This window comes from Cervus elaphus, chromosome 11 (genome assembly GCF_910594005.1).
Source record: "Cervus elaphus chromosome 11, mCerEla1.1, whole genome shotgun sequence".
Taxonomy (NCBI): domain Eukaryota; kingdom Metazoa; phylum Chordata; class Mammalia; order Artiodactyla; family Cervidae; genus Cervus; species Cervus elaphus.
In genome coordinates, this window is record NC_057825.1 from 98,974,133 (window position 1) to 99,001,554 (window position 27,422).

Consider the following 27,422-nt stretch of genomic DNA (forward strand, 5'->3'; position numbering starts at 1 on the left):
AGTGTTAGACAAGAGCCCAATCTTGGGTTCTGGAAGAGGTCCCTCTTCCTGCAACAGACATGCTGGGCAGATCAGCGTAGGACAAGGAGGGACTCTGATGTCAGGGGGAGGGATCCAGGCTTCCACAAGCCCAGAGCTGGGGAAAGCAGCACAGTGAGAGAACGTCTGGTGGTTTCTGTCTATGAAGCCCAGGTAAGGCCATGGGGACAGGGAAGCTTAGCACCCAAAGATGGCCCAACCTGTGCTCAAGGTCACCTCCAAGGTCATGGCTCTGACTCCAACTTTGATGCTCCTTGTTGGTCCCAGGGACTTGGGTTCTTGCCTACTCTCCAGGTCTCAGCCTTTTCTTACTGATTTTGCTTTAATCCACCTTTCCAGCTTTTAGTGATCCTGCTGCCTCAGATAAAAATGTGTTCACCCACTGTTGCCCCAGGAAACTACCACCCACCCACACTCACCAGGGCACAGATAAGCCAGAACCTGCACCTTACTCTCACTCCCCATGAGGAGAGGCAACAGGTGATTGGTCCCAAGTGCAACTTAATCTAACCTGTGCTTTCTAGTAAGATTTCATCTTAGAAGGCCTTGAATCCTTACCAATAAAAGGAAAATAATTCCTTCAGATTCACGATAGGATTGAATGCTTTTCTGAAAGGTCAGTGAAATACATAATGTTGAATTTGAGATTAGAACCAGATAGGCAAACAACCAGCAGATAAACAGTGTGGTGTGGAAGGAACCATCATCCTAAACCTGCATTTTAGCAGGAAATCCTCACTTTTGCTTTTCTCCCCAAGCATTTAGAGATCATAGATCTCAACTCAGAAGCAGACGAAAAGTGCAAAGACATAAATCAAATTCAGAAAGTAAGAAGTTGGGTCCACTTACACTTTTGAATCCTCCTGAACTGGGGGTGACTTAATATGAGAACAAGAAAGAGCATATTTGTTTTGGCTGATCTTAATGAGTGCACTCCGAGGGCAAAATTCCTGTAATAATACCAAAAGAGTTCATTCAATTTAAATCAGAAATGTCCACAATTCAGATGTGATTTTATTTTTCTAGTATAGCCCATTGTAATAGCTACCAGCCATTTTCCTATTCTGGTGACACTTAAGAGAGTGGTTTGAATGCAGAGTCTAACTTGGTGATTTTATGCCGAATAAAAGTCATCATTGAATCCTTTCTGTCATTTTTCCACATTCTGGATCATTTGCCAAGTTTACCCCCCTAAGATGTGTGTGTGCATGCACAAACATACACTATTTCATATAACTATCTTCCTTTCTATCTTAACTTCAGCCTTGGCCATCTCCTTTCTGGACTTATAACTTATTACCACCACCTGATGCTCAATGTCCCACTGTCAGCTGCTGGGTCTCCCAGAATTCCTATCAGAATTGCCCTTGGCATCTATCTTCCAGACCATGCTATCTAGTCTCTATGGCCCTGCTGTCCTGTGGATAATTTCTGAGGTCCTTCCTGGGCTCTGAGGCTCTTCCTCAGGGACCCTGGGTCACCTGGAACCCATTCAGGGGCATCTCTTCCAATGACCCTATATCTGCTTTCTCCTCTCTTGCCTGGTAGAAGTCCCCAGAGTGGGGCCACCTGGCAGAGATGCTTCCCATCCACTTCTAGCCTTCTTCACTATCATCCAAACAGCCCCAGAAGAGTCCATCATCCCTCAGGGGTTTTCCTGGATTGATGAGAAGGCGCCCTCTCTCCCTCTTGATCTGTCAGATTGGATGCAGCACTCCAGGGGACACAGGCTCTGACGGCCTTCACCCATCCATCCCAAGTTTCATTCCTTCATCCTAAAATTCACTCACCATGCCCCTTTCCCTGATGGACACACCTCAGTTACAGTCCAGAACTGACAAGATGTTTTAATTCTGTTTAATCGGGCACAGGTATTTACAGAGAAGGCCATGAAACCAGACTTCCTGGGTTCAAACGCCTGTGACACCACTCACCTGGGTGTGACTTCACTTCTCCACTTCCGGCTTCTTATATAAAAATGGCAGTATGAGTATGCACCTCACTATGTTCTCAGCATCCAACTGTTCACTATGTGTGAAGCACTTGGGTGTGTACCCATGCCACATAGAAAGTGCTGAATACAGTCAGCACGACTGTATTTGTTTGCCAATACATTTTCCAGGTGTATTACATGGGCCATCAAAACAACATTATTCCATTAGAAACATCACTTACGCAAGCGCTTTATAAAACCATGGTAAGAATGTGCTCATTAGCAGCAGCAGTACCAAGGGTGCAAAGATGGATAGGACCCAGGCCCTGCCTTTAAGGAGCTGGGAGATTGGAGAGGGATCTGGTGTGAGAGGAAGGTAGGAGTGTGCAAGGGGACCTGGGGGCCTCAGCAGAAACAGGGCAGAGTCTTCAGGGGGCAGGAGTTTATATGGAAGAAGATGGAGAGGGTAATCCAGGAAGGGTTAAAAACCTAGAGGCTTGAGAAAGTCCACTGTGTTCAGGAAGCAGTGAGCCTTCGATATGGCTGGGAGTCAAACTCACAGGGCAGGGGGGTCAGGCTGAGGTTGAGCTGGGCTTTTCCGTGAGGTTTAAGAGAAGTGTGTGTGTGTGTAGGGATGGAGCAGGGGCAGGCGGCACATCAGGGAGGCAAGTGACCTCATCAGATTTGTAACCTGATATTTCTTCTAAAACTTTTAGGCAAAATACATAGGGAGGAGCAGTAGGGAGAGAGGATGGGGCTGTAAGAAACTGGGGAGGCTCTTGATGAAGCCAGAACTGCAGCAAGCCTCCCCAGTCCCCAAATGTGGAATGAGAGCCCCAGAGACCATCTGATGGGGGAGTTAGAAGAGCACTGTGACCTTAGCAAGGGCAGACTTCGAGTTGCCCAGTGGACGGAACTCTAACCACAGGAGCTGGATGTGCCGGGGAAATAGATACAGCTAGGGCAGGAAAGAGCCAGGCAGTGCACGCAAGAAAGGCAGGGGTCGAGGAAGCCACTTTCTGCCTAAAGAAAAAGTGCTTTTCTAAATGAAAGTCTACTTACTCTCCGGTTGTTACACTTTAAAACTGTGTAGAATTTATCTTCAGCCATATCTTGATTTGGAAGTGCAATAACAATGGCGGGGACATAGAAGTCAAATCCTTTGGGGATCACAATTTTGGCAAACACATAATCTCCAACCTGTAGATGAGAACATCTTTCAGAGCAAATATTCAGCTTATGGATCTTAGAAATAATAGTAAATAAGCTTGTTTGGAAACACCCTAAGATGCTAGCTGATGCTAGGATTCAAACACATATTTTTCCCCTTAGTTGGAAGGGTTACTAGTTACAGCATTTTCTGGGTTCATAGGGCCCTGGCTGGAATTTTGTGATCAGTTTGTGGAAGCCGCATTCAGCAGGGCTTCACCTGCCAAGGGTCTCAGGGATAGCCAGCAAGGTGGCAAGGGGTCTGGAAACCAACTCCTACAATGACTTGTTGAAGGAACCAGGACTCTGACACAAGAATGAGTTTGAAGGGCTATCAGGGACAGAGGAAAGGAGCGTGTTGTTTAATGTGGCTCTGAATCTCACACCTGGAATCTGTGGGGAAAAGTCACAGAGAGATAACTTCCAGGAGAAACAAACTCTGGTGAAGGGACACAGAGTTTTGGGCATCAGTCAGATGGAGGGGATTCGTGGTTGGGGGAAAGTGCCCTGATGTGCCTTTGGGTCTGCCCAGGAGATGCGGGGACAGACAACCCACGTGAGCCCTCTGAGTGCCCCTCACTGCTTTTCCTCCAGGCTCATACTATTCAAGAAACAACAGCAGTGGAACTCTGCAGAGGCCTTCTCCTCTGGCCTTGGTGCTGGAACAAGGCCAACACAGGAGAATGGGCAGACACAGCATGGCTCTGATGAACTTACAAGCAGATGAGAACACAGCAGCCCGGCTCCCCCCCTGGGATGCACATTGAGGGGCAACTGCATTATGGCATCAAGGTCTGGCATCAACTGACTACGGTGTCAAGGCAAGTGCTACCTCTGCTCTTGTTACTCAATCTGTGTTAGTTTAATTTCCTGCAGTGAAAGCCTCCAGAGCTCTAGCAGTTATAGCAACTCCCTTCCCACCACCCATCTATTGTCTGTAAAGCAACAAAGGCCTCAGGGGCAATGCAAGCAGGACTGAGCTATTTAAAGAAGGTGTTGGTAGAAGAGGGTCAAGAGCAAAGAAATTGCTAGGCAAGAGGTCACAGGAACACCGGCCACTGCTGTCCAGAGCTCTAGGAATGGTGAAAAGGGGCCTGGGAACAGCTGGCTGGAGCAGATACCTGGAGCAGTGGGCAGGGCATGGCGCCGCCCACCGGCGTGATGAACGAGATGGGCACAACCTTGGTGTCTCCATACCTGAAGCCCACGAGTGCATGGGTGGGGCTCACACACCTCTTCACAACTCCTATAAGAAATCAAATTATTGAAATAAAATATAAAGACAATGCCTGTTCCCTTAGGCTTGCCCCATGCTCTTGGGTTTGCTAAGTTATAACACTTTGCCTGCTGAAATCAGCAAGCCCCTTGATTTCTCCACTGCATAACTCTGGGTTCTGTGTGATGCCTGCTAGGGTTAACCAGCTCAGACAGCAGTGCCGTGCTCTGGTCTGGAGCTGAGCTGGGAAGCTGAGAGAACACGTGGGAACTTGTTCAACCAGTATTCCCAGAAACCATCCTGATAGGAACACTGATCCTAGAAATACCCTCTCCCTGGATGCTTCCTACCATCTTATTTATTTTAGCCATATTTCCTTCTATAATATACTTGGAGACAGAAAATCATTATTGTTAAATTGAGAAAGTGAAAGGCAATATAAATTCCCATCCTCAGCTTCTCATCTGATATTACACACCCCACGGCTTCCCTAAAATGTGTAATCAAAAAATGAAGGAAAAAAAAGTAAGTTTTCTTGTCTTTTAGTTATATGGGGAGATTATTATAACAGGAAAAGAATATATCAGTGTTAAGGTTCATGTATGTTGTTATTTATCCTAGGTGAAATTAATTTTCCTATTGCAAAGGGATTATCAATATTAGGGAGAGGTTTTTGACAGGGACACTTCCCCAGCAGTAACAGCTTCACTTGGACCCCCTTATCCTGAGACAGAAATGTGCTCGTCCCCACACTGGGCTCCAATGACCTGCCCTGGCTTTCCCCACTCCAGCTCACACGCCAGCCTTAGTGAAGTCTCAGGTCCTTCCAGGTGGCAAAGAAACAGCTGCTGGCTTTCATCTTGAGTCCACGCATCTTGTATCAGTTATTTATTTATAAAGAATCTAATCCTTTTCACATTTATAGTCCTTTATAAATGAATCTAATCCTTTTATTTTGGCCACACTGTGAAGCTTACGGGATCTTAGTTCCTCCACCAGGCATCCAACCCGTGTCCCCTGCAGTGGAGGTGCTGAGTCTTAACCACTGGATCGCCAGGGAAGTTCCCCATGTTTCTTGTTTTAAAAGGCCAAAGAAAGGGAAAGCTTAAAAACAAAACAACCGCCCTCCCCTCCCCACCACACACAAGAAAACCAGCTTTACGTTATCTATTTTCTTATTGGACTAAAATGTTTGGTTTGGTTTTTGAAGTACTAGTTACACACTATTCACACATTTTCTATCATAAACTGACTCTACCTTTTTCATTAGGAAAACAAACGTTACTTTTTATAAAAAATTCCTACTATGAAAACAAAGAACCACTGTGAGGTGAGAAGAATCCTTACATCCCCAGCATATGTGTGCACCTGCCACGACCACCAACCACTGCCACCAGAGGAGGGGTGAGGATCCAAGCTGCCAAGATGCCCTTGTTGGCCAGTGTGACCTTCCTCAAATTCTTAGCCTTTGGGACTGTGTAGAATCCAGTCTTAAAACTGGGGTAAGTTTTTCAGGTGTCTGCCTGAGTTGAGCAGCTGTGCAGCTGCATGGCCGTGGAGTCTACACCATGTATTAGCTGCTTCTTTACATAAAAAGGCTTCCTGCCCCTGATCTAGATCATTAGACCTAGACATTTGTTAAGTTTCTACCAGCTCTTTTCTGTTTCAATCTCTGCATTCGTGGGTTTTTGCTCACCTCCAGAAATCAGTGCAGATTCTTCCCAATTAACTGTGGAGCCAGCCTCATGGTGTTGACACCTGGCTGGCTGTAAATCAGGATGGAGGACCCAGAGCTGCTGGCCTATCTGGTTATGGCTCAGCCTCTGCACTAACTCCTTTTCCACCTCATAAAGGAGTTGCTGCCATTTCCAGGTCCTGATTCAAGACTGGCTTCCTATTCTGGGCTGCCCTTACGCTGCAGTTTCCTTCTGCCCTCAGCCGCAGAGAGGTGAGAAGGTATCTCTCAGGGCCACTTGGGGCTCTGGCTCTGGAGGTAGGACCAGAACCACCTCCATGGCTTTCTGTCTTCCTCCTGCTGGAGGCTCAGGGATCCCCGTCTTCCTGGGTATGAGTCAGCTTCCTTACCTCGGTTAGGGGATTCTCCTATACCCAGGTGGGAGGAGAAAGGGGTGCCCCCAGTTGAGACCCTCGGTGAAAACACTGCCCATGCCCAAAGGTCAGAGGAATGAAGAAACAGTCTAAGTAGACAGCATTCGTCAGTTAGTTTAGCGAAAGAAAGCAGGGGTGGTTTTCAATCTTCATTCCAAACAGGAATTTCTCAGGCTGGAGTGCAGATATTTTTACCTCTGGCTATAAGAACCTTTTGATATTAACAACTGGGCTGGGATTCCGTTTCCTGGAAAAGGCATCTGTTCTGCTCAACAGGAAACGTGCCTTCCACTGCTCAACTGGAAACGTGCCTTCCACTTGCCCCACCTCCACTGACTTCCAGCCTATACATCTAGTCATCATAGTCTCTTCTTCCTTTAGTCTCAGAGGTTTCTTCTGTAGCTCACTGTGCTGGTTTTGCGTTTTTGAATTGTTCTTAAACTTTTAAAACTACTGTTAAAGTTTTTAAACTTCCAGCAGTGTTCTATACCCCCAGGTGAGGACCCCAGGTGAGTTGTTTATATCTCCCAAGAGGCAGTAATAGACAAACTCTACAGGTAATTAACACTTTCCAATTTCAAAATGCTGCACATTATCAAATTTAATCAACATCATGATCTTATGGGGGTTTTCACTGTTTTAAATCCCATTTGGAGAGAGAAGGAAACAAGTTTAGAATACTTCAGTGATGCCAGTCACCTGGCTGGTAGAGGCAAGAAAGAGATTTCAAAAAAAAAAATTAGGATTTTTCTGATCCTAAATCATTACACCTGGGAAAGTATTCTGTTTCCCACTCCCAGCCTTTTTTTTTTTTTTCTGTTGTAACTTGTTCTGATGGCATAGTGCAGAAATCTTGCAACCCACACTTTTCATCATTAAGGATTTCCTGAGATAAAATGCTGCTTTTTACTGAACAACAAGAAAGATGACACAGTTCCTACAAATAATGATTAAAATAAAGCTCTGAGTTGTGTCCGCCTTCCTGATTTTCAGCATCAGGATGAACCAGGCTATCAGCTTGCCACTTCTGTTCTGTACAACAGTCTGCCCTCCACTAGCTAATCCACACTCATCCCTGGGGCAGAGGCTGTTGCTGTTCAGTCACTCAGTCGTGTCCGACTATTTGTGACCCTGTGGACTGCAGCAGGCCAGGCTTCCCTGTTCTTCACTACCTCCCGGAGTTTGCTTAAACTCATGTTCATTGAGTCGGTGATACTATCCAACCATCTCATCCTCTGCCACCCCCTTTTCCTCCTGCCCTCAATCTTTCCCAGCATCAGGGTCTTTTCCAATGAGTCAGCTCTTTGCATCAGCTGGCCAGAGTATTGGAGCTTCAGCTTCAGCATCAATCCTTCCAATAAATATTCAGTACTGATTTCCTTTAGGATTGACTGGTTTGATCTCCTTGCAGTCCAAGGGACTTTCAAGAGTCTTCTCCAGCACCACAGTTTGAAAGCATCAATTCTTCGGAACAGAGGTAGCCAAATGGAAATCCCTGCCCTGATTCCCAAGGGTGGCAGCAAGACTGAGCCAGCTTTGCTCCTGCACAGACCTGGCCTTATGCAAAGGATGCTTTGATCCAGTTGCTCTGAAGCTGCCTTCGGCTTAGCTGTTTTCCTTTAGAAACATTTATGAGGCTTTGAACAAAGATTATCAGAAAGGAGTTACCAATGAAGATCATGCCTGTGCCCCTCAAAATTCTATTTGGCCTTCTTTTTTGGAAGGGGTAAAAAAAAATCAAATACAATATCCTAGTTGTTAGTTCTACACATATGTCTGCTGGAAACCCAAATTCCTATTTAAGTATTTTTCCCACTTAAAAAGCAGATTTAATTAAGTTTAATAAATAATTTTTTTAAACTGGTGATTGACAGTAGGATTGGCTATACTTCAAGGTATAATCTTTTTGATGGGCACCTCTTCTTCCGGGTCCTTTAAGCTCTCTTTCCCCATAGGCTTTTACATGATTTCAGTGATTACTTTTGTTCTGACGTGTCAAAAATCTCTATTTCTGGACAGATTTCCTCTCCAGATTCTAGATCCATATCTCCAACTGCTTTTTTGACAATGTTAGTGTCTCATGGTGCACCTACAATTCATCAGGTCCCAGGCACATTGGACTCTTCCTCTAAGGAAGAGGCTGTCATAGGCATTCCTTTCTCAGGGCTTCTAGTGAAGCCCTGCTCTTCCCTTGCTAGAACTCTCTCCCCCAGATAATCTCATGGCCCCTTTTAATTAATTTATTTTTAAATTTTATTTTTTAATTTTTTTGGCTGCGCCACACGCTATGTGGGATCTTAGCTTCCTGACCAGGGTTCAAATCTATGCCCCCTACAGTGGAAGCCTGCAGTCTTAACTGATGGACTACCAGGAAAGTCCCTTACTGCTCCTTTTGCGAGACGAACGTGATAACCGCTACACTAGGGAAACTCCATTTTATCGCTCCTTTTGAAAGTCCTGATTAATATGTCACCTTACCCATAAGCTCTTCATCGACTGTCAGGAAGTGTTTAACAGGAGGCTTCCTGTGTGCTATTTTAGATCTGTCATGAATCCTCTGTTCCTTATTAATTCCTGAATATTCAGGAATTAAGAGGAGTGGCAAACCACTCCCAGGGCTGAGGAATGCACGCATTTCCTTCATTAGTTTTTCCATACGGTGAAAAGTAACTATTTATGACCCTCCTCCTTTTCATGGACCATACGGTAAAAGTGATTATTTACAACCCTCTCTCTTTGATATGGATTGTCTTATGTTTCCTTGATAATTTGTAAGTCTGGACTTTTGATCTTTATCTTTGCTGAAAAAAGCTACCTTGTAAGACAGTATATATACCCACACTATGTTGAATAAAACACCCTTGTTCCATCAGAGCTTGGGTCCCCGTGTCTTTCTTTCTTTTTCTCTCTCATTCTCTCTCTCTCTTTCTCTCAGGCTAATTCGTTGGAGCACAGAAGCCAGCTGAGCTCACTTTCCTGCCCAGGCTTGCAAGACCCCCTTGAGAGGGCCTCTTGTGCCTACGTGAAGTAGTGCAAGCCCTGTGTCAGGGGCTTTATTGGTTTTCTGCGTAAACTAAGGGATATCAGCCTCTTTCTCTCTTTTACTTTCTTATCATCGACTCCGAACCACCAGGTTCCGGTCCATTAAAGGACCTCAACAATCGACCACCATATTTAGAATTGCAACCTTCACCTTTGATGTGCTCAACTCTCTTTGTGGCTCCATTTTCCTTCATAGCCTTGGATGTGACATACTACATATTTTACTTATTCGGTTGCTGTCTGACTCCCCAACTAGCATGTAGCTCCATAAAGACAAGAATTTTCTTCTGTTTGCTTACTATGGTAGACCAGCACTTTAGGAATATTACATACATGGAATATAGTAAATATGTAGTAAAAAACTTGTTTACTAAACAAATGAAAGATTAATATAAGTTTTTCTGGTGATTACTTCTCCACAAGTATGAGTAGAAACATCATCCTTTCATTTTAGAAGTGGAATACCTTAGTACAACTCATGAAGTGTCAGTGTGATAGGGAAAGCACAGTTTGAGAACTTCTGGTCCCTGATATCGTATTACTTAACAAAGGAATTTTACAAAATAAAATATCTACCTACCTGGAAAATAAAAGCCATTTTCATCACATCTTGCAATAACCTTCTGGCCTTTGAGTGGATCCAATTTTTTTGATTTGTTTTTCTTTGTTGGAGTTCCTTGAATTTTCTGTTGCTAAAAAATAAATAAATAAAACATTAATAGTTGATAGAAAAAGTCAATGCAGACAGTGAAAATCACAGGAACAAGACAGTTTGTTATTCTCTGATGAGAATTACATCACTGAAGAATTATAGAACATGCACATACTATATACTCACTCTGGAGGACTCTCTGGTGGGGAACAGGCTTTTAAACTTGAACAGATATGGGGAACCACTGCACATAGAAAATGAGGCAGAATTTTCAGTGTAATCTAATCAAGTTTAGTTAAAATGAAACCAAAAAAGTCAACCTTTTCCAGAGCATTTAAATAGGACCTAGAGTCTTAAAACACAATATTTAATATACATGCATTATACAATCCAAAATGCAACATACAAAAAAGCAAGCAAACATGATCAATTCTCAAGGTAAAAGGCAATCAATAGACCACAGAATTGAGATGACTCAGGCGTTGGAATAATCAGATAAAGACTTTAAATTAGCAGTCGTAACCGTAGTGTGAATGCCAAGTTGCTTCAGTCGTGTCCAATTCTTTGTGATGCTATGGACCATGGCCCACCAGGCTCCTCTGTCTATGGGATTCTCCAGGCAAGATTACTGGAGTGGGTTGCCTTCCCCTTCCCCAGAGGATCTTCCTGGCCCAGGGCTGTGGGATGCGTTCAAGTCTTCAGACTCACATAGCTTTTAGCTTATGTGGCCACAGACAAAAATGGAAGACGACCAACACACTTTTGATGTTCCCACCTAGCTGGATTTTGCTTGGGACCCTCCATTCTCATGGAATTTCTGCTTTTAGAAATGCAGTCAGTATATCAAAGAGGATGGCCCAACATCATTGGTAGATGGTGAATATCATCTGACTGTTCCTGGGCTTTCAACCAGAGGAGACATCTAAGCACTCCTTTCCATGGGCAATCATAATGACCTACTGCCAGTCTGAAATGGTCTCAAAGAGATGGGACTGGACCAGGGGACAGGAGAAATGGGACCAAGTGCTATCCAGGTGTGAGCTTGGGCAGCATATTAACATTTCTGGGCTTCAGTTTCTGCCTGTGCAAAATAAGAGGACAACATAAATGATCTCTAATGTCCTCTAATGTCCAGGAGAGTCTTAGCTTTAGTAGACTTTCTGCAGTACTGGAGAAACTGTCAGGTCACATGCGTACAAGGGCAGGAACACAAGCATGATACCCTGGCTTGTAGTTTTTACAACATAAGGGAAACGTCATGGTCAGAACTGTGACACGAGTAGCAGAGTTTTCCATCATAATCACCCCAAAGAGATGCCCACACCACAGTTTCCTACAGTCAGTTCCTTGATGGAAGATTCCATGTACGGTATATTCTTGTTATTGATAGAATTCAGAATCTTAAAAATTCAGAATATGCCAAATTAAATCAGATGTCACATAAATACCTCGCCTTTACATAAATTTAATTTCCAAAGCCACACTGCTTCACACCATTAGTGTTCATATCAAAGACCAATCAGCCAGGGATACCTGTTGGTCCCTGAGGCATGAGACAGTCTTATCAGCTCCAGACCAATAACAACCTATCATTTACAAAAGATTTCCACATTGATTCTAGAAAGCCATTTTTCTCCTTTAGATGTCATCAGTATAACAGACCAGTGGTTTATTAGAACCTATGCTTAGATTCATCTAAAACTCCTTTTCAAAATCCGAAATAAGAATAATCACATAATTTATTTACCTAGCCTCTTTTTATCTCTAGATTCCAAATATTGATTCTCTCAACCAGAGAGCTTCTCTTAGCCAGAAGGTAACAAATATGATTGCTCTCTACAGTTCCACAGGTACAAATCTGTGAAGTCATTTACCCGAAATCATCAGAGAGCTCTTTTTTACCCTCCTATAGTTGTCATTCACTTCCCAATGCATCTAATACAGAAAAAGGTCTTCACTCTGTGAAGACCTTCCCTGCAAGGGTAATAGCAATGAATGGAAGTGATGCAGAGGGCTGCTGGTGTTCATTTTTAACACACTGAAAATGCTACCTAAGCAACTGCCTTTCTGGGACTTCCTTGGTGGTCCAGTGATTAAGACTCCACTCTTTCAAAGCAGGGGGCTTGGGTTCAATCCCTGGTCAGGGAACTAAGATCCCACATGCTGTGAGGCACTGCCAAAAAACACCCAAAAAACAAAAAACCCTGCCTTTCTAAACAGCCAAAAAGTATCATCCCTCCTTCACATCATTCCTACACCTTGAGTACACCTGAAAGGACCATTACTACTACAGGGCTTTGTACACTCACATTCACTCTGCTCTTGTTTCCAACTGTTACTACTATTGGCAAGAACTCGCTCCTGGCTGTTTCTATAGCATGGAGCTATATGGAAGGAATCTCTCACTGCACACTCAGTGATTCTCCCATATCCCTGCACAGGCAACTCAGCTACACCACAGATAGAGCAGAGAAGCCTCGGCAACACAGACCTATGAGGGCCAGCTTTAATATATAGATTCATTCACAGAAATAGAGCACTGGTCTCTCAAGATGGAAGAACATCAGTCAGGGCACCTCATCCCTTCAGCCACAATGCCGACGGCACCTTTCCAGAGAGATGACATCCTGCTATTTTTTGAATCTTGCCAAAGACTTCATATTTTTTAAAAAGTATTTATTTGGCTGCACTGAGTCTTAGTTGCAGCACATAGGATCTTTAGTTGCTCTATGTGTGATCTACTTCCCTGACCAGGGGTCAAACCCAGGTCCCCTGCATTGGGAGCATGCAGTCTTAGCCACTGGACTACCAAAGACTCACCAAAGACTTTAGAGACACAGCCCACACTAGAGGATGTTCCCTGACCTGCTCCTTTCTGCCATAAGTCAACTAATCATATGCACAATACAAGCATGCTGTTGGGCTTGAAAAAGAAATCTATGGAGGACGAGAGTCACAGGGGATGGAGAATGAGAGAACGAGAAATGCCAGCACTAAATAAACAAGCAAACCTATCTGTAGGCCAGTTTTAGTGAGGAAGTCAGATGGGCAGTGATGCTGGCAGTTAGGGATGCTGTTCTCTGGGTACTTTGATTCTGCCTTGTTTCCAAAATTCAGAGACTCCAACTCACTCTTTTGCCAGATTCAGTTATCAAATGATGCATCAATAGATAAGGATCCAAGATGCAATACCCTCCTTTTGTTTTATTATTTAGTTTCAAGGTCATGTTCTCAGGTTTGCATTGGTGGGGTGGAGTTCACTAAATGTTTGATGCTTTAGAATTTTCCACTTAACGAACAGCATGTTTTCACATCAGGTACAGAACGTACTGCTACGGTGTAACTAGAACTAGTCTTTGGCTCAAAATATTGTTGTAAAATCACTGTATTTTTTCCTGCCTCAAATCATTGAACTCTGCTGCAGATGACCCCCAAACAGTACTAGCAGCAGGTCCAACATGCTTCTCTGGCCATATTTTGTCCTTAAAGCCAAGTAAAGTCTGACTGCTGTGATCAGATACTACATGTAGGGCCAGGGATGTTCTGACCTTTCCTCTCCACAGAGTACCTAATTATGAGACCAGAACATTTGGACACTCTTTTGAAACCTAGTGAGAACAAGGCCAGCCTGGAGCATTTTCTGACCTACTCTCTCTCTCTCCTCTCATTTATATGTAGAGGGGTTTGCTCCACCACAAGACTAGCCAGGATCTGCATTTCTTTTAGAAATGGGTTCTAGAGAGAAAATGAGAAAAAGACCTTACAGGAAGATGTAAACCAGGGGTGGCAAACTCCTGCCCAGTCCCTCGAGGCAGCAGAATGGGAGTGGCCGACCCATGGTTGCTGTTGTTGGTGTTTAGTCACTAAGTTGTGTCAGAGTCTTTGCAAACCCATGGACTGTAGCCCACCAGGCTCCTCTGTCCATGGGATTTCCCAGGCAAGAATACTGGAGTGGGTTGCCATTTCCTTCTTCATTTCTTCTACCCATGGTAGAATGTTGAAAAGAGTTGGAGTGTTTTCCTTTCTAGGAAATTTGCATTTTAGCAGGAGTCAAACTGTAAAGCCAAAGAAGTGAAGCTCTAAGTGGAACTTCCTGCCCCAGCTCCCTCCATTTTAAGAGGAAGCTAAGTCTCCTTGCAAGATTTCTCAAGCACAGCAGGTCGGTGCTGGACTCCTGGGGACACTGAGGAGTCCATCCGTGAGCCCAAGGCTTAAGAGGGAAGCTGCAACCAGGAGAACATGCAGAGAATTACTGTCCCATTTCAGAAGTTACGTCGTGGCTGACTCTTTCTGTCCCATGGCCTGTAGCCTGCCAGGCTGCCAGTACAGGACTGTAGCCTGTACTCTGGCGCTTAGTTGTACTTTCAAATCCAAAGCAGGGGAGGCAAGTGCTTTCACGGAGCTTTGTTCCCCTCCTCCTCAGGGAATTTCATAATGTTAGAAAACACATGAGCAATACATGTCTGCAAATTTCTGTGCAGTTTCTAATCCCCTCTTTAGGGGTGGCTTGGCCTTACCCTCATCCTGGTGTGGTTCCTTGAGCTGTGTAAGCAGCTGCTTATGAAGCATAGGAAACAATGATAGGATGAAGCCCTGAATGGCCTTCAGTCCCGCACACAGCAGCACTGGACTAGGGAGACTTAACCACTCTGATAGTAAAGTCTCCAATCAAATCTCAATCCATAGCAACTCAAAGGGCTTTTGTGGAAGGGTGAAATTTTTTTGGGTGTTTCTTTTCTTTTTTTTTTTTTTTTTTGGTAGTAGCGAAAGTGTGTAAGTCTCTCAGTAGTGTCTGACTCTTTGCCACCCCATGACTGCAGCCTCCCAGGCTCCTCTGTCCATGAAATTCTCCAGGCAAGAACACTGGAGTAGGTTGCCATTCCCTTCTCCAGGGGATCTTCCTGACCCAGGGATCGAATGCAGGTCTCCTGCATTGCAAGCAGATTCTTTACCATCTGAGCCACCAGGGTAGTAGCAAAGGAACCTAATAAATATGCATTAGATGCTGAATCAAATTATTTCTGTAGCTTGAAAAGCACACTTGTAACATCTTCTTGGGGAATATTCCCTCGTTGCTCTTTTAGGGAAGAATCAAAGAGAGGAGAACTTGAAAAGGTTTTAAGTATTTAAACCTGAAAATTACTGCAGCTCTGAGGTCTGTACTTCCACAGGCAGGTACTCCAGAGATGCACATACTAGAGCCACTACTGTGCCATTGCCTGGAGTGTGGACCACCACCAGCTGACTGCTGAGGTTGTACAGAAATATCTCAAATGAGGTGATGGTACAAATAGAAATGCTTGGCCTTTAAGAAAACTTTTCAAAAGAATCTCTGTTCTGCTTACTCTGGTCCACCCATCTGCCCCTATGTCCATTCTCTGCCCTGCCTTGCCCCCATGTTCCAAAAGGCTGACCCCTCCAAGGACAACATGACCCGATTTCTCTTATTGACTTACTTTCTGATAGGCTGAGCCAATGGGAGGTGGGAGGTCAGAGGGCAGCAGGGAGAGAAGGGCTGGGGCATCGGTTCCAACTTCCCTCCCTGTCTTTTGTCTCTCTACAGATACCCCCCCACCCCCCATCCCCCCACCGACTAGTGGACTGCACTCTTGCAGGCTCCAGTACCACTATTTCCCTCCACTGCTGAAGTCCAGAGGTGCTGACAGCTTCCTGATTTGCCAGTGCTGGGGTGAAATCCCCTTTTGGCTGCCTTGACCTGCCTCCCCCTCTGCAAACAGTTCCTTCATTAATGATTCTTCACTTGAAGTGACTGAATGAGATTCTGTTTCCTGCCTGGACCTTCCTTATAAGGCCTCTGCACTCAATTTTCCTTCTCCAGCCAGTGAAATCAATGACCACACCCAAACCTGTTTAGGGTAGAATTTATGCCAATGAAAAAAGGATGAAAACTTCCCGGGTGGTCCAGTGGTGGAGAATCTGCCTGCCAATCAATGCAGGGGACCTGGGTTTGATCCCTGGTCTGGGAAGAGTCCACTTGCTGCAGGGCAACTAAGACCACGAGTCCCAACTACTAAGCCCATGTGCTGCAACTACGGAAGCCTGAGTGCCCCAAGAATCCATGCTCTGCAACAAGAGAAACCACTGCAGTGAGAAGCTCATGAACTGCCACGAACAGTAGCTCCCACTTGCTGCAACTAGAGAAAGCCCTCAAGCAGCAATGAAGATCCAGCAAAGCCAAAAATAAATAAACAAACTTTAAAAAAATAAAAAAAGATGAGCCTTGTGACAGGGGAGTGCTGGGGTCTACCCAGCTGAAATCTCTAGCCAAGACAGTTGCCTTCAGCTTTAGAATAAAAAGAATCAAGGTGTTGATTTTTGTTCCTGGAGCTGATACCCTTCTTTCTACTCCAGAATATCAGGGTACTAGACAGAAACCATTCTGGATACTATTTAGAGTTGGTGGGAGTTTTTCTTCCCTTATTTGAATTTCCTCCATTGGCTGGTCTTCCTGAGCAGTATCCTCTCCTAAACTCTCCAGCTAACCATGGCACTATCATGACATGGGCAGCATCTTCTCTTTGGCATCCTTGCCCATCACATCCTGGCGCCTCGCTCTCTCTGGGATTTCAGCCTCACGCTGGCCAGGTGTCCTACCATCATCATCTCACAGGAGCCCATCATGGGTCTGGTTTCCAGATGTTCACTTACCACCTAAATGTGCATGTGTCATTCTTTGTGTGATGGCATCGCAGATGCACAATCCAGACTTGCTAATTCCCCGCCTGCACACACACTGTGACTATGTCACAGTCTCCAGGAAGTCAGTCCTCCTATCAGACTCAAGTATCATCAGAAGAGACTACAGTTTTCACTCGTGGAATGAGAGAGGCTGGCTAGTCATAAAGGGTTAAGGTATGATATCTCCCTTTAAAGAGGGAATACTGAGAGCTGTATAAAGATGGGTTATGAGGCAGGAATGACAGACAACTGGTTCAATTACTGTTTGGGAGAAAACATGACAAATGACTCTACTTATTCTGACTTCATTTTATACAACTCAAAGAAATTTCTAAGTTTCCTGAACTACTGTTCTCTTGTATAATGTCAAAGTCACAATCCAATATAATGTTTTCAAATCCAAGTGGTTTCTTTTCATCACTTCATTCTCCCATTCCCTTCTCAGCCAGTCTCACCCACATCCTCCCATCTGTGGTGCATTTTCCTAATGCTCTCTTTCTTCTGGACAATTTTCCATGGAATGGAGCACTTAACTAGCTATTTCTCAAAGCCAAAGACTCCAGATTCCCTGCTGGTCACAACTTGGAGTAGTAACCACGTGCAACCAGCTGGGTCAGTTCATTTCCAAGGTCTCTATTCAGGATGCTCACAGATGCTTATAGTTTAACAAGATTTTCCACCACCATGTGTTTCAAGGCAGCCAAGGTTATGACTGGGGCTGCCCTACACCAGGCTCCCAGGGAGAACTCGGGGAGGTTAGTTATTGAAAGGTCGGGGCATGCCCCCGAGAAAGTGCTACAAGGCAAATTCCGGAGGCTGGCTAAACTTTCAGGGGCTGGCCCCCTGCAGCCTGGTCCAATCGGGTACCAACACAGCCCTCGGACACTGACCACCGCTGTAGCCCGCGCTTTCTTCCTTATATGAAAAGACCTGGCCTGGACGCCCTGCCCGGACTATAAAACCCCTCCCCACCCCTCATACCTTGCAGACTCCCTTTGTCTCCTCACTCACCAGCCCCCCGGGAGTTCTGCCCGAGAGCGAGAGCGACGCTTAATAAAAAGGCCTTTACCACCGGTCCTTAGAGGCGGCTTTTTCTTTCTCCCGCGGCGTTTTCTAACATCTGGCGCCCCAACGTGGGGCTCGGGTTGAGGGGCCCCCGGCACTCGCCGTTGGGGCTCCCCCCTCGAGCTCCACCGCCGCGGTAGCCCCGGACCCAGGCGGCTGACCAACCCCCCGGACGGCAGGATACGGGGTAAGTCCCTTCGGCTTTGGGGCCTGCCTTCCCTGGCGATCACTTCCTAGGGCTCCGTAACCAGTGCGCACTTACTGGGCCCTCCCGGTCACCAGCCGGTGGGGAGACGTCCCCAGCGGCTGAGTAGACCTCCGGCTTCGGCCTCCGGCTTCGGCCTCCGGCTTCGGCCTCCGGCTCCGGCCTCCGGCTCCGGCCTTCCCGGTCACCAGCTGGTGGGGAGACGTCCCCAGCGGCTGAGTAGACCTCCGGCTTCGGCCTTTCCGGGTCCCTGCGGCCGTGAGGAAGACGTTCCCCGCGACTACACGGACCTCCGGCTCCCCTCGACTCGTCCGAAGACGTTCGGACAGCGGGGGTTGCCTCCACGCCCCGTGGTCGCCATGGGATCGACAGCCTCCAAACCCGATCCCCAATACTCCACCCCCTTAGAGTGCCTGCTAGCTAACCTGCGGACTCTAGGGCTAAAGAGAGATATCCGTCCCAAGCAGCTCACTTTTCTGTGTTCACAGGCCTGGCCTCAGTATTCCCTAGATAATGGCTCACAATGGCCAGCCACAGGGACACTAGACTTTGACGTCCTCCGTGATTTGGATAATTACTGCCGGAGAACGGGAAAATGGTCTGAGGTCCCCTATGTTCAGGCCTTTTGGGCTTTGCGCTCTCGCCCCACCCTGTGCACTACGTGTGCTCCTAGCCAGATCCTACTCACCATGGCCCCCCCGACTCCACCCTCCCGAGCTAAGCCAACCCCTCCCGCTTCTGAGTCCTCTGCTTTCTCTGTTCCCCCAGAAGATCTGGTGGCCCCCCCTCCCTACGCCTCTCCCACGGCCCCCTCCCCTTCCTCTCCGGTTCCTACTCCCTCCCCTTCCACTCCGGCCCCTCCTACCTCTTCCCCCTCCTCTCCGGCCCCTCCTAACCCCTCCCCCTCTAACCCTACTCCGGCCTCTTTTGCTCCTGTTCCCGCCCCTGAGGCTTCACCGCCGGCCCCAGATTCTCCGGCCATTAGCCCTATCTTGTATCCTCCCCTTCCCCCCGTCACTCCCTACTCGTCTCCGGTTAGCTCCCACACTCGCTCCCATAGCAACCCTCCAGGGGCCTCCCCGCCCCCTCCCCCAGCCCCGCTACTCCCTCTGCGACAAGTAGCCGGAGCTGAGGGTCTAGCCCAGGTCCACGTCCCCTTCTCTCTCCAGGACTTAGCACAGATTGAGGCCAAGCTGGGATCCTTTTCCTCCAACCCCACTCAGTACATTAAGCAGTTTACTGGTCTGACCCGCGCCTATGCCTTAACATGGCAGGACATATATGTCATCCTGGGATCTACCACCACCCCCGAGGAGAGGCAGGCCATTTGGACGGCAGCCAGGGCTAAGGCCGACCAGCGGCATAGTGCCAACCCCTCCCCCGAGCGCCCCCCGGGAGCTCAGGCAGTTCCTGACACCGACCCTGATTGGAACTACCAGGAAGGGGGTGGCGGCCAGCTGCGGGTACGCTATATGATAGAGTGTCTCCTTGATGGGATGGAAACGTCCTCTCATAAAGTGGTAAACCTCCTCAAACTAGATGAGGTGACTCAGGGGCCCGATGAAAACCCAGCCATGTTTCTTAATCGGCTGACTGAGGCCCTTGTTCAATACACCAGACTGTCCCCTGAGTCCCCCATGGGGGCAGCTACCTTGGCCAATCGTTTTATCTCCCAATCCGCACCTGACATCCGAAAAAAACTGGCCAAGGCTGAGGATGGCCCTCAGACCCCTATTCGAGACCTGGTAAAAATGGCCTTTAAAGTTTATAACGCCCGTGAAGAAACTGCTGAGGCCAGCCGAAAGGCAAGGCTCAAACAAAAGGCCGAATTTCAGGCAAGCCTCCTAAACCAGCAAACCCAGGCCTTGGTAGCAGCCCTCCGGCCGGCGGCGGGCTCGGGGCCCCAAAACCCCCCTCCGGGGGCCTGCTTCAAGTGCGGCCAAGAAGGACACTGGGCCAAGATGTGCCCCAATCCGCGGCCTCCTTCCAAGCCATGCCCGTTGTGCAAACAACGAGGACACTGGGCTAGTGACTGTCCCCGGGCCTCTCGGGCTCCGACCTCTAGGGGCCGGAGACCAGAGCGCCCCAGGGAGACCTCCTGCCCTCCTCCGGCCTCGGAACTGCTGAGCTTCAATGATGACTGATGCCGCCCAGACTCGGGGACCCCAATAACCCAAGCCGAGCCTAGGGTAACGCTCCAGGTAGCGGGTAAGTCCATCAACTTTCTAGTTGATACGGGGGCTACCTATTCGGTCCTTTCCTCTTTCGGGGGCACTTTACGTCCTTCCCAGGTTTCGGTTATGGGCATTGACGGCCAACCCTCGTGTCCACTCCAAACCCAACCACTGTTCTGCCAATTAGGTTCCTGCCTATTTACCCACTCCTTTTTGGTCATCCCCTCCTGCCCTACTCCTCTCTTGGGAAGAGATATACTCGCTAAGCTGAAGGCCACTCTTCACCTGACTCCAGGATCGGCTCCCACGTCAGGGGCCTTCCTAATGTTACTTGTTGACCCCCCAACCTCTTCTGTTAATCCTGAGGTCTGGGACACCCGAGTCCCGGTGGTGGCTCGGCACCACCCTCCAGTCCTCATCCGGCTAAGAGACCCCACCTGCTTCCCAGCCAGGCCCCAGTTTCCTTTGTCTACTCATAACCTCAGGGGACTAAAGCCCATCATCGACCGTCTCAGAGGACAGGGTCTTTTGATCCCCACGACTTCCCCCTGTAACACACCCATCCTTCCTGTTCGAAAGGCTTCAGGAGACTACCGGCTAGTGCAGGATCTCCGCCTGATCAACGCGGCGGTGGTCCCTGCCCATCCACTTGTCCCTAACCCCTACACTCTCCTTTCTTCCATACCTCCCAAAACCTCTCATTTTACCGTCATTGACCTCAAAGATGCCTTTTTTACCATCCCACTCCACCCCGACTGCCAATTCCTCTTTGCTTTTACCTGGACTGACCCCGACACTCAGCTTACCACCCAGCTCACATGGACTGTACTCCCTCAGGGGTTCAGAGACAGTCCCCATTACTTCGGACAGGCTCTGTCCCGAGACCTGGCCAGATGCTCGCTCCGCCCTAGCACCCTCCTCCAATATGTAGACGACCTGCTCCTTTGCAGCCCCTCAGAAAAAACCTCCCGACAACATTCTGCAACTCTTCTTAATTTCCTTGGCTCCCAGGGTTACAGAGCCTCACAATCCAAGGCCCAACTGACTCAGACTTCTGTTGTCTATCTAGGCCTCAAAATCACCCCTACCACTAAGGCCCTGACGGCAGATCGGTGTAGCCTCCTCAGGTCCATCTGTCCTCCGGCCAACGGAGACCAGATATTGTCCTTCCTAGGACTGATGGGGTTCTTCCGACACTGGGTCCCAAACTACGCCACCCTGGCCAAACCCCTATATGCCGCTGCTAAAGAGACTCCCACAGGACCACTGTCTTCCCCCACTGAAGTGACTAAGGCCTTCCACGCTTTACGCTCAACCCTATTGGCTGCACCCCCTCTCTTTCTCCCAAATCCCAACTATCCACACCATCTATACACTGATGAAAAGGGAGGGATAGCCTTTGGAGCCCTGGTGCAACCGATTGGCCCCGAACTGCTGCCTGTTGCTTACATATCCAAACAACTTGACCCCACAGCCAGGGGATGGTTCCCCTGCCTGCGGGCACTAGCGGCAGCAGCAACATTGTACGCTGATGCTAAAAAGCTGATTCATGGTCAGCCCCTGACCATCTTCTCACCTCATCGCCTTGGCGATCTTTTAGCCTCTAGATTTCTCTCTGACCTCAGCGAATCCAGGCTCCAGCAGTTTCACCTGGTATTTTTGGACAATCCGCAAGTTTCCGTGAGTCGTTCTCCACAATTAAACCCGCTTTCTTCGTTGCCCTCCCTCCCCCTCTCCTCAGAACCCCCAGCCCACTTATGCTCAGAGGTCCTTGAGTCCCTTATGCAACCACCTCACAACCTGTTTTCCGAACCTCTACCAGATCCAGAGCTAACTTTGTTCGTCGATGGGAGCTCAAAGCGAGATCCTGATGGAAACCGAAGGGCGGCTTATGCTGTGGTAACCACCCGAGAAGTCCTGGAGGCTCAGCCCTTGCCACCCGGGACGACCTCTCAAAAGGCTGAACTAACAGCCCTAACTAGAGCCTTACACCTAGCAAAAGAAAAAAGGGCCAATATTTACACAGACTCCAAATATGCCTTCTTGATTGCCCATTCTCACGCGGCAATCTGGAAAGAGCGGGGCTTCCTGACCACTAAAGGATCCCCCATCTGTAATGCCCCCCACATTATTCGACTGTTAGATGCCTTATCTCTGCCCAAAGAGGTCGCTATCATACACTGCAAGGGACACCAAAATACTCATGACAGTGTCGCTCTGGGTAATAATATGGCAGATCAAGTGGCTCGACAAATCACCTTACAACAAGCCCCCGAGCCCTTGCTGACTTTGAGATCCACCCTCAACCCAGATTATTCCAGCGAAGAAGCCAGAGCATTGCTGGCACAGGAAGGGGCTCAGAGGCACCCGTCGGGATGGATACTACTCCATAATAAACCGGTGCTTCCTGAGCGCCAGGCTAAGGCCATAATATCCCAAATCCACAATACCCTCCACATCGGGCCAAGGGCTCTCTTTTCCTTTCTCAGCCCTGTCTTTTCTCCCCCACATCTCAGACAGACCATATATGCGGTCCACCGCTCCTGCCTAACCTGTGCTTCCACCTCTCCTCAAGGAGGACTCCGACCCCCACAGGAGACTCACCAGCTAAGGGGACATATGCCCGGACAAGATTGGCAGATAGACTTCACTCACATGCCCAGACATCGAACCTACCGCTATCTGCTGGTCTTGGTGGATACCTTTTCAGGATGGGTCGAGGCCTTCCCCACCGCCCGAGAGACGGCAGCGGCGGTGACAGAAGTCTTGACGACCCATCTCATTCCCAGATTTGGGTTGCCAAACTCCCTTCAGTCTGACAATGGGCCTGCATTTATCTCACAGATCTCCCAGCAGGTGGCTACGGCTCTGGGCATCGACTGGCATCTCCACATCCCCTATCGGCCCCAGTCATCAGGCAAAGTAGAACGGGTGAACGGCATCATCAAGACGCACCTGACCAAGCTTGCCTCAGAACTGCGGCTGTCTTGGGTCGACCTCCTTCCTCTGGCGCTCACTCGCATTCGCACCACACCACACTCCAAAACAGGTTTGACCCCTTTCGAACTGCTCTACGGCAGGCCCTATCTCCTGACTCACCTCCCAGAGGGAGAGGCTCCCCCACTTGCGGGGTACCTCCCCCTCTTCTCCCTCCTACGATCCTTGCTGAGAGAACACGCAAACCGGGTCCTGCCACAACCGACAGACGACGAGGGGCCAACTCAGCCTCTGGCCCCGGGAGATCAGGTACTGCTAAAAACCTTGAGTCCCCGCCTGCTACAACCTCGCTGGACGGGGCCCCATACTGTAATCCTCACCACTCCCACGGCAGCCAAACTGCTGGGACACGAGCCCTGGTATCACCTGACCCGGCTCAAACGAGCTCCCCCGGGTCTCCCAGAGACAGGGGCGGCCCCGGCCCAGGCCCCTCCTCTCAATTACTCCTACCACTCCACCCTCACGGGGCCGACCAAACTGACCATCACCCGAACCCCTCTGTCGTCAATCCCAAAATAATTGGGGGACCACATCCTGATATCCGATGCTGACCTGGCATCACCCGCTGTGGCTGCTAACAATCACAGCTCTGGCCATACTTTTTGCCATTAGATTAGCGGCCGCGGCCCCCCGCAATTGGTCCTCCATTCTTCGACTGTCCCTGGCCCTCACATACCTAGCCATCTGCTTCCTACTCCTGGGGTGCTATTCCCTTGGGACACCCTGACCTGGTTACCGGCTCCATCCCTACGAGACCCACGAGGCTGGTTGTCCGCCACACCCCCTTCACCCCAACCTCAGAACAATGCGGGACTCTCTACTCTGGGTTACTCTGGGGGTACTGGGGGTCCTGGAAAAAGGGGGGCACACCTACCAAAACCCCCACCAGCCTTTTCAAGTCACATGGATCTTAAAAAATGGAGAGACCTACGAAGAGCTAAACCGGACCACAGCCACCCAACCGAAAGATAAGTGGTGGCCGGACTTATATTTTAACCTTACAAAATTAATCGAACAATCAGGATACTCCAAGTGTAGGGTCAGGTCTCTCGGGTTTTATGCCTGCCCGGGACATCAGCGAGAAAACATAAAAACCTGTGGGGGAATGGTGAGCCGCTACTGTAAATCCTGGGGCTGTGTTACTTCCAATGATGGGTATCGGAAGTGGTCGGTGACCAGGCCAGACCTGATCAATATGTCCTTCACGGGTCCTCTTCCAAAATCAGATTGGCAGGGACGACCCTCCAACCCAGGGCAATGCAGCGACCAGATCCGACTATCATTCACACAGCAGGGACGGACTGAAAATAGATGGATTTCCGGGCTGTCCTGGGGGGTAGTGATATATGATACCTATGGTACGGGAAGCAATAGTGCAACATTGTATGTTCAGCAAGTCCTACAACCCGCCCAGACCCAAGTTATGGGGCCCAACCAGATTATTACACCCCCCCGCCCCTCACCACAAGGGACAAATGCCGCAAATGTTGTGACCTCGCCTACCCCTACCCCCTCTCTTCAGCTAACCCAGACAGACCCACCAGAAACCCAAGAACCCCTGTGGGCCTTGATCAAAGAAACCTACGGGGCCCTTAACCACTCCAATCCTAATGCGACTCAATCCTGCTGGCTTTGTTACACCTCACACCCACCTTACTACGAGGCCGTGGGCTTAAATGCCACCTACAACTTATCCACTCTCTCTAACCCACCACAGTGCTCTTGGGGAGACCGCAAGGTGGGCCTTACCATGAAACAAGTATGGGGTTCGGGGACCTGCTTAGGCACGGTTCCTACAGATAAACAAACCCTGTGTGCCCAGACTGACAATGACACCAACTTCACCGACAAGACCTATGTCATTCCCGAAATCGGGGGGTGGTGGATATGCTCACGGACTGGGCTGACGCCCTGTCTCCATTTGGCTGTCTTCGACCAGAGCAGAGAATTCTGTGTCATGGTAGTAGTAGTACCCAAGATTACATACCACCCAGAGGAGGTCCTCTACAACTTTTGGGACCAAGATACCCCAGCTCCCAGACATAAGAGGGAGCCCGTTACAGCTATTACTCTAGCAACACTGTTCGCCCTGGGGGCGGCCGGAACGGGCACGGGCATTGCTTCCCTGACTACACAACATCAGGGCCTAATCACCCTGAGAGTCGCCATTGATGAAGACATTGCACGAATAGAAAAGTCTATGATGGCCTTGGAAAAATCCCTAACCTCTTTGTCAGAAGTGGTGTTACAGAACAGACGAGGCCTAGACCTGATTTTTTTACAACAAGGGGGCCTTTGTGCAGCCCTCAAAGAAGAGTGTTGCTTTTACGCAGACCATACAGGGGTAGTGAGAGAGTCCATGGCCAAAGTAAGAGAAGGACTAGAGCGCAGAAAGAGGGAACGGGAAGCCCAGCAAGGTTGGTTCAAATCATGGTTCCAAAACTCCCCCTGGCTGACCACCCTGCTCTCGACCTTAATGGGACCACTCATAATCCTCTTGTTGCTCTTAACTTTCGGGCCCTGTCTCTTAAATAAGCTCTTGGCCTTCGTCAAACAGCGGCTCAACACGGTTCAGCTGATGGTATTGCGACAGCAGTACCAAGGGCTTCCAACGGACACTCTGTGACAAAATTAACGGCAGACGCTCCCTGTCATCCCGGCCACACCCTACCCCTCGCCGCCCCCGTTCAGCAGGAAGAAGCCAGAGAGAACCGGCGCCCCTTGTCCTATAACTAAAAGGCCGGGATGAAAGGTCGGGGCATGCCCCCGAGAAAGTGCTACAAGGCAAATTCCGGAGGCTGGCTAAACTTTCAGGGGCTGGCCCCCTGCAGCCTGGTCCAATCGGGTACCAACACAGCCCTCGGACACTGACCACCGCTGTAGCCCGCGCTTTCTTCCTTATATGAAAAGACCTGGCCTGGACGCCCTGCCCGGACTATAAAACCCCTCCCCACCCCTCATACCTTGCAGACTCCCTTTGTCTCCTCACTCACCAGCCCCCCGGGAGTTCTGCCCGAGAGCGAGAGCGACGCTTAATAAAAAGGCCTTTACCACCGGTCCTTAGAGGCGGCTTTTTCTTTCTCCCGCGGCGTTTTCTAACAGTTATATCTTGGATGCCCTTGGTGCTTTCCATCATCCTGCAGCCCTGAGGGCTCAGGATGGGCTAATGTTGTTGAACTCTTCAATCACAGCAACAAGAGCAGTGCTGGTGAAGGGAGCTTTCCAGTGGAATTTTAAAAGTTCAGAATGAAGGGACTTCCCTGGTGGTTCAGTGTTTAATACTCTGTGCTTCCAATGCAAGGGGTATGAGTCTGATCTCTGGTTGGGGAACTAAGATCCCACATGCCATGCAGTGTGGCCAAAAAGAAACTAAATACCAGGAAAATATTTTTTCATTAAAAAATAAAATAAAAGTTCAAAATTAATGTCAGGAAGCATTTAACAAGGGGCTTCCTGTGTGCTGTTTTGTATCTGTCAGGAACCCTCTGGCTCTTATTTTCCTGAATATTCAGGAATTAAGAGGAGAGGCACGCCTTTCCTGGGGCTGAGGAATCTAGGCATTTCTCATTACGGTGATAAGTACCCTCTTCCGTTTTATGAACCATACAGTAAAAGGTGATTGTTTGCAACTCTCTCTTTGATAGGGATTGCGTTATGTTTTGTAAATCTGGAATTTTAAGCTTTATCTTTGCTGAGAATAACTACCTTATATATGCCCACACCTTGTTGATTAAAACACCTTTGCTCCATCAGAGCTTGGGTCCCCGTGTCTTTCTTTCTGCCTTTCTCTCTCTATCTCTCTATTTCTGGCTAATTCCTTGGAGTGTGGAGGCCTCCTGAGCTCACTTTCTTGCCCGGGTTTCTAAGACCCTCTCGAGAAGGCACACTGTGCCTTCACCCACTCGAGAGGGTGCCCGGTGCCTACATGCAGCAGCGCGAGCCCTAAGAATAGGACTCTATTGTCTTTCTGTGTAAACCAGGGGATATCAGCCTCTTTCTCTCTCTTACTTTCTTATCGTTGACTCCGGACTACCAGGTTCCAGTCCATTAAAGGACCAACAAGTGGCGCCCGAACAGGGACT

The 27,422-nt window shown here is 48.5% G+C and overlaps 1 protein-coding gene across 9 annotated transcripts in view; it reads right to left on the reverse strand.

Annotated features, from left to right (window-relative positions):
* Nucleotides 1–27,422, reverse strand: part of VWA3B (von Willebrand factor A domain containing 3B) — a 185,823-nt gene that overhangs the window by 8,165 nt on the left and 150,236 nt on the right. For 7 of the 9 annotated variants that reach the window (XM_043918665.1, XM_043918664.1, XM_043918663.1 and 4 more), the window contains 4 exons: nt 10,129–10,240; nt 4,303–4,427; nt 3,035–3,172; nt 889–989 (listed from right to left, as the gene is read on the reverse strand). In XM_043918665.1, coding sequence (XP_043774600.1) covers nt 889–989; nt 3,035–3,172; nt 4,303–4,427; nt 10,129–10,240 — 476 coding nt within the window. Of the gene's footprint in view, nt 1–888; nt 990–3,034; nt 3,173–4,302; nt 4,428–10,128; nt 10,241–10,386; nt 10,445–27,422 lie in introns of those variants that run through there. The other 2 variants (XR_006343688.1, XM_043918666.1) reach the window with 2 other exon arrangements.